Consider the following 13,102-nt stretch of genomic DNA (forward strand, 5'->3'; position numbering starts at 1 on the left):
AAATAACTAAATTTAAAAGTTATAAATAACATATATAATAAATGATCTAATTCTACCCTTTTGAGAATGTAATATACTTTATTAGGACACACAACTGACCTTTGGATTACATCTTTTTAGCAATATCTGACACCTTCCCAAACCACTGTCCTTTATAAAGGTATTCTGGAAACAGAAAGAGTAACCTGAAGTCCATTTTATTAAAAACTGTCCCCCAAATTATGGCAAGGACCATGCCTGCTTTATTTACCATTATTTTCCAGGTCCTACCATATTAAATGACACATAGTATATACTCAATAAATATTCATTAGTTATTTTTTAAGCACTTCTAAATTCTTGACTTAATGATAGAGGAGAAAAGAATGTTTTAAACTAAGTATTAAAAAGTACCCTATTTACATTTCATTTTTTTCTGCTAAAAAATGTCAAGACTTAATATCACTTTGCTTCCAATTTAAGTGAACTATAAAAATTTGCACTCAATGCCAGGTGGCTAAGTGAAAGTCTGACCAGAATATAAATGTCACTTCACCTCACAAAGTGCAACTCAAATATTTTTCGTCTGACTATGCTCTTAGTTATTTATAAAAGAGGGAAAGATAAGATACAACTTTACAGAAAAGAAAAATACTATCTTAACTTACTTTTTAAATTACTGTCTTTTAAGAAACAAGTTAAAGTAAGACTGAATTACTCAAGTTATTTTTTTTCCTCTACAAAATTATGCTATGAGAGTTATTTTCAAAGTGAACTGTTCAGAAACAGATTCAATTTTGAAAATGCTTTCAGGGATCTTCCTCGATTTCATCAGGAAAAAATGGAATCCTTTGTTGGCAACATCTTCTCAGTATTCTAAACAGCAACTGCCTATAAATCAAAACCATGAGGATTAGTGACTCCTTTTGCTCATGGAGTTAGGTCTCTCATTTATGTCATACACACTTAGAAAGATACTGAGACTGCAGAAGGAACCAATGCTGATCAAAGTTTAAATACAGCTATTAGGTCAACAAAGGGTAGACTTTTGTATTGAACACCAATAAAGGGCTGAATGTTAGAACTGCCTGAAGAATGGGGAAAACGCAGGTTTTGCCAATGTATATTCACTATACATTCAGTCTGTTACTCTCTTACTCTTTCCATTACCCTCTCTTTCATTTAGTCACTAAATCGCACATTCATTCCTTCACTCAACTATTTAAGGAATATGTCTGGTTGGGTCTATTGTGGTAGGTGGTAGCGATATAAGATTAAACATGAACAGTCTCTGCCCTTAAGTAAGTTATAATCTATTGAGAAATACAGACAGTACATACACAAACAATGATAATATAGTGTAAAAAGCTATGATAGAAGTTTAGGCAACATATAGGAGGAGCACATGGGAGATCATAGAGGACTCCAGGAAGGAAAAAAATCCAAGCTCAATCAGCTCAACCAGCCTTCCTCCCTAAATGGATTACCCTAAATTTAAAATTTAGGCTTCCTTCTTAACGTTCATTTAATCTCTCTCGGAGGGTAAAAAAAGATTAGGGTAGTTAACATTTACCACAGTGACCAGGTAGGAGTGGAAAGAAGGGGCAGCAAGGGCTAGTCTCCTTTAAACTGCTGCCCAATTGTCTAGTATTGTGGACGTTTTCCCAGCTGGGTAAAGGTAATTTAATTCTCCTTATTCTCAAAGAATAGTATTTTAAAACTTTAAACTCTTAAAACATCTAGAAAAGAAATAAATGGGTCTCTCCTAGCTTTTCTTTTGTCATTTTCTTCCTAATGTGGGCTAAGTCACAAGCAGGTGTTTCTTAGGAAACTCATTAGGGAAGCATACTTAGGCAGACTTTTGATTAGCAAGCTTCTTTACCTGCCTGTTTGTCTTCCCAACCAACAACCAACAATCTTCCACTGAAAAATCCAAAAGGAGTTCACATATAAGGACTCAACTGTCATTATTTCATCGAGGCTTTTCCTTTGCAGGTGTTAAATCTCACTTTCAATCTCACGTTTAGTCTCTGCAGATACCAACATAAACCATAACCAAAGGAAACAAAAATTCTGTTCCACCTCCTCCTAATAAAAATTGAGAAAAAATATATATATAAAAGTTCAGGGTGAGAGAACAATTAAATGATCAAAAGTCATATACCTACAAGCCATATAGAAAAAAATATTTTCAAACATTTTAATGTCAGTTCCTAGGTGGCCAGTGCTAAGATGTTATTCCATCATATTTTTAATAAACGCAGCAATACAAACTAAAACCAAATGTGAAGTCATTATGCTGTAGATCTTAAACTTACACAGTGCTGTATGTCAATGATATCTCAATAAAACTGGGGAAAAAAATTTTTTTAATGTGAGAACAAAATCAAGAAAGTCAAAACTAAGGCGAGGAGTAGAAAGAACGCAATGCCTGGTTGTCAGGAGGCCCATCACCATGTAGTTTTAGGACCTTAGATAAATCACAACTCAGCTGAGCTTTACGTTTTACATGTCTAAATTGACAGAACTAAACTAATTGAGTATGATTCCCATGCAGAAAAGGCAATTTCAATGTAGTGGGTAATAGACTGTAAAGATGATGGAAGGTGCAAATGGAAACTAGCCAACTCCCAGCAAAAAGCAGGATTCATACAACACAAGGATACAAATTCTGCTAACAACCTGAACTAGTTTGGAGCAATCTTCCCTAGTCAAGCCTCCAGATGAAAATGCAATCCCCAGCCAACACTTAGATTTGCAATCTTGGGAGATCCTGAGCAAAGGAACCAGTTAAACTGTGCCCAAAATCCTGACTGTGAGATAATACGTATTGTTCTAAGAAAGTTTGTGGTAATCTGTTACACAGCAATATAAAACTAATATAAGTAGACAATGCAATCATTCATTTTTTCACTCTGACCATCAGTGTCAGATATATCAATGTGTTCTTGATAAACGAAATACATGGATATCAAAACTTTGTTTTAATCACTAGTTTTAATCTCGTAGACTCTCATTCATCTTCAGCCAAACTGAGTTTCGAAAAAGTGTAACATACCCCTGGAGTTTCTATTCATTCTCATAATCAATCATTCTCTCCCTCTCTCTCTGTTATTCCTTCTTTGCTCCCTGCCTTCCTCCTTTCCTGCTTTTTTTTTTTCCTTAACAAAAGCTTCATTTCAAGGATCACCTCTTTTTAAAATACTTTGTCAGTGCTCCCATTAAACTTTTATATGCCTCTATAATAATATCCCTCAGTTAAGGTATTACAATGGAAAGGGGAATGAGAATCTTTGACTCCTTTTCCTTTTTTGACTGATAGCGGTAACGTTTCTCTTTTTAAGAAAGAAGAAAGTATGGAAAGACAGAAATAATCTGTTATTATTCCACCTGCTGTCTAGCCAGTTGTAATTAATGTAATAAATTCATCTGAGTCATTTCACATTTGCGTGTGTGTACTACATAAACAGTAAATAATATCAGGAAATAGGGAACAACTATTATCAATTAATTGAACTATGCACTCCTTTAAAATTATTATAGCTATTACTACCAATACCTATCTAATTGAGATGATATGGGAAGGCAAGCAAAATGTTCTGCTTTAAAATAATAACAATTCTTGACAATGTATACATTTGTCCTTAAATTAACAGCTGAGACTGAATACACTACACATCTCTTAGTTTTATCACTCTTTTTCTGGGACTATCTTCTCTCTCATTTAATTAGGGTATTCCACCATTCTGACCACAGGCATCTCTCCCATGACTGGTAAGTCAAGATAGCCTATACCCCTGGCCACAGTGATTGGCTGAGGTTTGGACACATGACCAGATTAACAAAATCAGAATTATTCCATGAGATTTTATGTTTTAGAGATGAAGTGAAGAGAGATCATGAAGCTAGAAGGAAGGGAATTACAGTAAGTTATCAGCCATCTTGCCCATTTCACGGAGAAAGCCTGACTGCCGTAAGTGAGAATAAAGCCAAGAAAAACCAAAAGAGATGACGAGGGAAAGTGAGAGAAACAAAACCAGTTGCACAAACCCTCTAATTCTCTTCTTTGAGGCTCCCACCCTTGATCTGGTTTCTGAAACTCTTTCTTGATTCCTTGAGAAGTACTCCTTAGTTACATATGCCAATCAAATCACAAATTAGCTTTTGAAGCTAGTTTGACTTAGGTGTCTGTACCCTGAAAATGAAAGAATCAACTAATTAAAACAATACATTATTTATTTCATTAAAAAATTCTAATACTGGATTGGTCATCTATATGCCTCAGGCAGACAACTCAGATATTATCCATCTTCAATCATATGTTCCTTAATTACAAGAACAATGTCAATTAAACCTAATTGCTGAAGGATGTAAGATGAACATCTACTAGTGTTTTGATTAAATAAATTTTTAAACAAATGAACCCATAAAAACTGCAACATACATTCCCAGGAATGTACGGAATGATGGAAATGAGAGAAAGTCTTCTAAAAGTAAAGTATAATCCAAAGTCTTTGGATTTGCAGTTCTGACATAGAGCACAGTACCATAATACCTTAGCACCAGCCTAGATTAAGCTGTACTGTCCAAATATATACTTTACAGTCTAATAACCATATAATCCAAAAAAGAACCTGATTAAAAATGATAAAAACTTACAGTTAGAGATGTTACTACAGACAAGACAGCTTTGGTATCTGTCTTAGATTTAGCAGAACTATTGGCAGCAGAGCAAAATGAATGATCAATAATGTTTAAAATGCTGTCCTTGGGAAAATCATTTCCACATCAAATGAAATTTATCTTAAGAAAAACAAAGGATAATATAAAAACTCATATTTTGTTTAATAATTAAAGGTCTCTTGGGACTTCCCTGGTGGCGCAGTGGTTAATCATCCGCCTGCCAATGCAGGGGACATGGGTTCAAGCCCTGGTCCGGGAAGATCCCACATGCCACAGACAACTAAGCCCGTGCGCCACAACTAATAAGTCCGCGCACCACAACTACTGCATCCTGCGTGCCTAGAGCCAGTGCTCCACAACAAGAGAAGCCACCACAATGAGAAGCCCATGCACCACAAAGAAGAGTAGCTCTCGCTCGCCAGAACTAGAGAAAGCCCGCATGCAGCAACAAAGACCCAATGCAGCCAAAAATAAAATAATTTTTTAAAAAAGCTAAAGAGAAATATTTTTTTAATGTATTAAAGGTCTCAAATATACTCTAAAATTGAAATTTAATAAGCAAGCCATAAAAAACATTAAAATTGAAATGTAATCAATAAGCCTTAAAAAACATTAACTAAAATCATCTACCTGCAGTATGAGAATGTACAGCTCTATGGAAAATAACCACTTCAAAAACCAGTTTATCTTCTGTTGACTGGCATTTTTAAGAAATTCAGTTCACCACGGCAACCTGTCTTAACACCAGCAGATAAGTACAGGCTATATTTAGATATGATTGCTTTCCAGACGGCAATCCTGCCTTTCCTTCATGTTTAATGTCATGATCCAAGGGACCAAAATATCATTCAATCAGATTGTAGTGTGAAGACAAGTATACACCCTCAGGGGGATGAGGCTGTGTTTCAGGACCATGAAAAGAATAGCTTCCACCAAAGGTGGTAAAATTTGTAAAGAAGCACATAAAGGTAAATAAAATGTTCATGTCTAAGAAATTTACAATCAGATACAACTATTTTGTCCAATTTTATCTTTGTTCTTAAACATTAAATGCCATTATCAAACACTAATGATCTATGCTATCAAAATACATTTCAACTAGCAGGTTTTTGTTATTATTTAATTAGTATGCTGCATTTCCAATCAGGCACCTTCTAACTAAAAAAGAAAATTATTTTTTACCCAAAAGCAATCCTTTAAAGATTAGGTATAACAAAGAGAAGTATTAATACAAGACAAGTAATACAATACATAACAAGGAAGATTGATTAAAATGATACTGTTATGAAATTACCCTGGATGTATTTGTACTTTATAATCTTTGTAATGATAGTGAAAAGAATTTCTATTTTACTGACTAAGTAACACAGTTTACTTCACAAGGTACCGAGGTATCATAATAATCAGAGAGAGTACCTTTTATTTTTCTTTACTCTCTAGATGAGCTGCATCAAAATTATTAAAGATAAAAGAAGTGAAGTTCAATTAAAAATACCAAGAACACATCACCTCACACCCATTAGGATGGCTACTATATTAAAAAACAAAAACCAACAGAAAATGAGTGTTGGTGAGGAAGTGGAGAAATTGGAACACTTATGCACTGTTGGCAGGAATATAAAATGGTGCAACCACTATGGAAAACACTATGGAAGTTCTTCAAAAACTTAAAAACAGAATTACCATATGATACAGCAATTCTGCTTCTGGGTATATATCCAAAAGAATTGAAACCAGGGTCTCAAGGAGATATTGGCACACCCATGTTTTGAGCGGCATTATTCACAACAGCCAAAAGGTAGATGCAACTCAGTGCCCATCAATGGATGAATAAGTAAAAAAACTGTGAGAGATATATATATATATAATGGAACATTACTCAGCCTTAATAAGGAAAGAAATCCTGACACATGCTGGAACTCCCTTGAAGCAATTGTGCTAACTGAAATAAACCAATCACAAAAAGACAAATATTGCATGATTCCACTTGAGATTCCTAGAGTATTCCAAAACTACTGAAACAGAAAGAACAGTAGTTGCCAGAGGCTGGGAGGAGGGGAATACAGGGAGTTATTGTTTAATTGGTATAAAGTTACAGTTCTCCAAGATGAAAAACTCTAGGGATAGGCTGCAACAGTGTGTATATACTTAACATTACTGAACTGTACACTTATAAATGGTAAAATTGGTTAAAACAGTAAATTTTATGTTACACTTATTTTACCACAATTAAAAAAAAACACCAAGAATATTGACAAGAAGTATTTCCTCATCCATAATACAATTTATCCAGAATTTATAAATAAGATCTCTATTTTATTGAATCATCCTTTCTTAAAAATCACAAGAGGTCATAATTTGGTAAAATAGTTTTCAAAATCTTAACATTACTGAAGCAACTGAAAATACATTCTGAGTAACAGAAAGAAAAACAACAAAGACTGACATAATTGTCATGTTTTGCAAAATTTTCAAGGAATATAAACCTTCCCTATCTGCCCTATAAAGAAAATTACTAATATCCTACATTATGAATTATATTTCTAGTATTCACAGATGGACAATTCTTCTATGAATTAAACAATTCTTCCTCTGATTTACATATCACATATCTACGATGCACCAAAATTTTTAAGAGCTTTTGCAAATTAAACAAACAAGGCACATCCATCTATAACCCCCCCCACACACACACACAATCAGCATCAACACAATGAGTAGCACAAAGAGGTATTCAATTTCTATTAGTCCTTTTCATTCTTATGTTACATTTCCTCTTTTGATTCTTAAACAGCTTTTAATAGTTTCTATAAATGAATCTGAGTTCACATAATTATCTCTGCTAAATAGTTTATAAATAAGCAATAACAAATCTAAAGCATAAATATGGTAATATGTTTTATCTTTCATCTTCAGCAAATAGACAATGGAAATTTGAAAGCATTTTTGAGAATTATCACTATAGAGAACACAACTGATATAACTTAAAGTATGTTATATACAGTATCTCCTGTATGCTATATACAGTATCTCTTTTTCATATAATAGTCATCTCTCCAGCATAGATAACAAGAAAAAGCAAAAAATTTCATGATTTAAATAGCACATAACCTTCCACTTAAAGAGAACAAAAATTAATTATACCATGTTAATAGTTTCTTGTATGTATGAAAATTACGTACCACATTAGATACGTTTCTAACATAACATCAAGTTACATTTGACACTTTTCAATGTGCCATTGAAGACCACAACTAATACAAGAAATCTCATAAAACAACTCAAATTGACAAATTATACATACAGCAGAGGAAATCATTCTTAAAATGTTTATAATCATAAATAGAAGATAAGTAATTAAAACTGTTAATTGTTTATTTCAAAATTTAACATGCATGCAAATTACTAAGTCAAACAAATCTTTAGGCACATTATTAGCAAAAAGTGAAAGTCAAGTTCCTCTACTTGGTCTTATACGTAACACCTACAAGACTACGACAGAAACAAATATTCTTAGAGTAACTACCCAAAGAAGAGAGCTTGTCATGTATTCCCCTCACCACAACCTTGCCACAAGTCAGATTCTGCTCTCATTATTACAACAAATCAAAAGTTAGTAACAAGATCAGAAAGTCTTGCTTAGGGAGTCACAACTTTATTTTTTTTTCTTCTCCCATGGCATCCCTCCTTCATCATGTTCACACAATATAGCTCACTCAGTTCACTCAAGCCCAATAATTACTTTTACTACAATGATTTTACTAAAAATCTTGGGTTGTGTACTATACACAGTTAGATAAAACTACAGAGGATCTATCACATTATTCCATCAGCTTGCCATAGATACGAGTATAAAGTAGTCATTTTTGGTTCTGCCCTTTTGCTCTCCTCTGTGGCAGTAAACCTCTCAAACTTCATTCATTCATACATATACACACATACAACTCGGTTTTATTACTATACTTTGTCCACAGATATTCCATACCTGCTCATTTATCTGATTAAGACACTCTACACACCATTCTGAGTGTCAATATTGATCAGATTAGCCTGGGTTCTTCTCAACCTACTTTTTCCTTCTCTCTTTATTCTGTCTTCCTTTCTCACAGTATTAGTGATTGAAACACAGTACTTAATTTTTCTTCACACATCAACTCCTTTCAGCATCAGGAGCTCACGTAGGTGAAGCATAGTACAAATCTGCCAGGCATATTAACATAGAGCATTCATTCAATACACATATCTTATTCTAATAATATTTTTTATTTGGAACATTTATTAAAATAACATATTATACAATTTTAGCAACCCTTACACTAGTCAGGAGTACTCATCAAATGCCAGTTATTTTTTGAGGGGATTTTTGCAGAAAAGTTATTTCCGAAATATTTTCTACTTAATGTTACAACATAAACAATTCATATAGAACCAAAAAGTAGTATACATGAACTGATGAACAAACAGTAAAGAATTACATCAAAAGTCTGGGAGTCTGTGCCAGACAAGAGGTATGTACTAAGGTATGTACTAAGTTAATGTTGCTATAGAATAGTAACTCAACATAAAATATTTCCCATCATAACAACTGAAAAAAACACATTCGTTTTCCACATCAGGCATTTCTTTCCCTACAGAATTTCAGCAAGTGAGAAATATATCTTTAAAAAATGAACTACAGTCATTAATAGTACATTTTGACAATTCTTATTAAGAAAAAAGTTCTTTCCAAATCCAAGTGTCAAGGGCAAAGACAAATTCTTGCTCACTGAATTCTTACATTCAAGACTAATGCCAAGAGACTAATGCCAAGTTAAGAGAATGATGTTAAATTAAGCTATCTAGCTACTTTAAAACAGAGACTTAGAATTATTTTGTCCACTCAATGCAGTAGTGATCTGAGATAAATTTCTCTTAGAAATTTTCTCTAAGATTAAATTCCTATTTTAGTGATAGGTGACATTATGAATATTATTCTACATTCTAGGAAGAAGTACCAAAGTGTTTCAAAACACTACAACTCATTATTATAATCCAATTTTCAAGTATATTCTCCACAGCTTTTATATTATTGAAGTCCATATAAGCACATTTTTTTCCAAAAACACTGCATTAAAAAGATATATAATCCCACTGTACCAAAAATATACCTTACAAATAATACAATGGAATAATTTATTTTATCCAAATGGGTGACATCTTTCAATGATATTGTAAAGCTTCTTCCCATATCCTCATGCACATGTTATTCAATATTCATTTACTAGGAATAGTTATATCCACATAGAACAATTCTATTCTTCATTAAATATTTATAGAACTGAAAGGACAACTTATCAATCTTCCTTTCAATAAAAATCATGGAGAAAGAATATTGACAATCCTTTTGAATGAGGAAAAGAGAGACATTAAAAAAAATTAGAGAATTGGGATTGGAAACTCATTTCGAAACTCATTACAATAATGAGTTCATTACAATAACTTCAATATTCAATCATTTTCACCATTCTGTCTTGTAACTATATTTTTTTAATGACTTGGAAAATCATTATGAAATCAATAACCTTCAGGTTCAACACACTCCTGTGTTTTATTCCTCACACAATTTTAAATGAATTACTAGTAAAATCTGGATGAGTATAGATTACATCTGATGTGGAAGAGTAATTTTTTGTTATAATATATTTTACTGAATGCATTAAGTATCATTAAAGAAAGCATCTGCCCACACTCAATTTTCTTTCCCTGCTGCCCAGGGCTTAACTAGTATTGAATGTTTTTTTAATAAAAGGTGATCTTACTGGAAGGATATTTTCCTACAGAAGATAGTATGCATGATTTGCAGTTAATATAAAACTGAAAAAAATTGATTCATGAAATAAAAATAGAAAATGACATTATATTCTGATATGAAATATGTTCTGATAAAGAATGGAACTGACTCATTAGCCAGAACATTAAAAATTGAAACCCACAAAACTCTTCAAAAATCTTGTGCTATACATAGTGTTCTAATGTAAAACATCAGAAATATATTCAATACAGTCAAGTATATTGTTATTACAAATAACCGTTTTACATTTGTAATTATACTTACAAATGATTAGTATAAATTATTCAAAAAAGCTTAAAATTGATGTAAACAAATTCAGTCTTGCCTTCCCAAGCAAAACAACTACTAATCATCTTCCCTTCCTACTATCTACTGCCACATTGGTAAGATATCATCAACCATTAGTAGATACTCTTTGAAAGTCAATCATTAATCACAACTTTATCTCTTCTTCTAAAATCTCCTCAATTTCTAAACAGAAAGTGTTCCATAACTTCACTTCTGTTGAAACTGTTCTATGTGCTTCACTATATGTAACACAAATTGTCAGAAAACAAGAAATTACTCAACCTTAAATCAGTTCTGTTACAACTCTTCCGGAAAAAGTCACACAAATCATAAAGTTTGAATTTACACTTAATACTGAAAACCAAATACTTACAAAGAAGGATCTTGTACAAGATCTTTGAGATTTATCCCACTGCGATCTTCTGCAAGATTCCTGAAGCAACTATCACTCACTAAACAGGAAAAGGGGAAAGAAAAAGAAAGTTAATTTTTGTTTACATTTCATTTAAATTATTACTGTCCAAAAGGAATTTTGAAATTAAAATTGGTTCTCTGGATAGGGTTTTTCTAAACATCAAGAATGATCAATTTCTGGGCCTGGTAGATTAAACAGCAAATATTAACATTCAATAACATCAATAATCTAAGCACACAGACTTTATATAAATACAATATATAAAAGAATAAACATACGGGTCTAAATTTTATTTTACTTTTACAAGACTAATTTACCAGTCCATAGTGGCAAGTCACTGCTTCCACAACAACTAGAAAAACAAAAAAAGGTAAACTATCCCCCAAAATCATATTTTTAAAGACAATGGAGAACTTTGGATACAAAAAGGATAAACTAGGAGAAAAGTGCTATCTCTTCTTGGGTAAGCTGAGCCTCCTGATTGTTTCACTACTGGGAGGATTTACCATCTAGACGTAAGAACCAGACAGAGGGACACTACCAGGGAAAAGAGAAACCAGCATAGTTTGCGATAGCTCTTGGGCGGGCAATGACAGACTGGAATCCCATGGGACCCACAAGACACAGACAGTTTTCTTCTGGGAGATTTGCTGGGGCCTAGGACTGTACAAGAAGTTCTGGGGGAAGGAGAAGAGAATGGGACACAGGGCAAATAATGTTTTCTGCACTGCAGAAGTGATTAGGAGTTAAAGTCACACTACAACAGATGGAGCCTACCACTTTCAGTGCAGAATTTCAATAGGTCTCCCCTCAAGATATTTGCTCTCAATCAAAAGCATCCCACCTTGAGAGGGGAGATGAGTAAAAGGGGGCAGAAGCCAAATGGTAGAGTAAAATCTCCAACAATTTCATAGTATATTAGTACAAAGCCACAGCACAGAGGAATAACTGCAATGCAACAGATCTGGCCCTTAAGACATTTAAAACCAGAGGCACACTGAGTATATCTAAAGCTGTCACTCAAACCACCCAGCTCAATTTGTGGCTGAGTTGAGACGGTTAACACGTAATCATTTCTTTCTAATATAATATTGAAAGAAAATAACATTTACATCAATTTCTATCCTAGTATAGACAGTATTTGGTATATGATAATAATTACAAAGTACAGGAAAGGGGACAAAATGTGACCAATAAACAGTTGAAAGTATATGCCAACCCACAGATAATACACAATTAGAAGACAAGGACTTTAAGAAAACCATAAGTTAAAGAAGATATACAAAAAATGTTCACAGTAGATGAAAATTTTCACATTTCAATAGAGAATTATAATCTGTGAAAAAGAATCTAATAGTAATTTTAGAACTGAGAAATACAGTATCTGAAATTAAGAAATCTGTGGGTGGGTTTTTAGCCAACTCAACACAGCAAAACACAGAATTAATGAACTTGAAGAGAGCATCCAAACTGAAGTAAAAAGAAGAAGAAGAAAAAAAAGAACAGAGCATAAGAGACATGCTGGAATCAAACAGCTAATGTAATTGTAGTTGAGAAGAGAGAGAATGGGGAAGAAGTAATACTTTCAGAAAAAACAGCTGAGAATATTCCAAAACTGATATAATACATCACTCATTGACTCTGGGAATACAGCCAAGCCTGTACTGGAAAATGTGAAAGAAAACCACCCTCAGCAAACTGCTGAAAATCAAAGATAAGAAGAAAATCTTAAAAACAGCAAGGGGAAAAAAAGGACACATCACCTTCAAAGGAAAAACAATAAAACTTGCAGCTGAGCGTCCAACATAAACTATGGAATACAGAAGACAATGGAACAATATAGTTAAAATGCTGGGGGAATATCTAGAATCTAAGTCTATACCTTGATAAAATATCCATCCCAAAAT

The 13,102-nt window shown here is 33.2% G+C and overlaps 1 protein-coding gene across 2 annotated transcripts in view; it reads right to left on the reverse strand.

Moving 5' to 3' along the window:
• Positions 1-13,102, reverse strand: part of GPHN (gephyrin) — a 601,186-nt gene that overhangs the window by 478,360 nt on the left and 109,724 nt on the right. For both annotated transcript variants that reach the window (XM_024747262.1, XM_024747261.1), the window contains exon 2: positions 11,154-11,232. In XM_024747262.1, the coding sequence (XP_024603030.1) occupies positions 11,154-11,232 (79 nt within the window). The remainder of the gene's footprint in view (positions 1-11,153; positions 11,233-13,102) is intronic.

The sequence above is a fragment of the Neophocaena asiaeorientalis genome, unplaced genomic scaffold (genome assembly GCF_003031525.2).
Source record: "Neophocaena asiaeorientalis asiaeorientalis breed wild unplaced genomic scaffold, Neophocaena_asiaeorientalis_V1.1 scaffold398, whole genome shotgun sequence".
NCBI classification, from domain to species: Eukaryota; Metazoa; Chordata; class Mammalia; order Artiodactyla; family Phocoenidae; genus Neophocaena; species Neophocaena asiaeorientalis.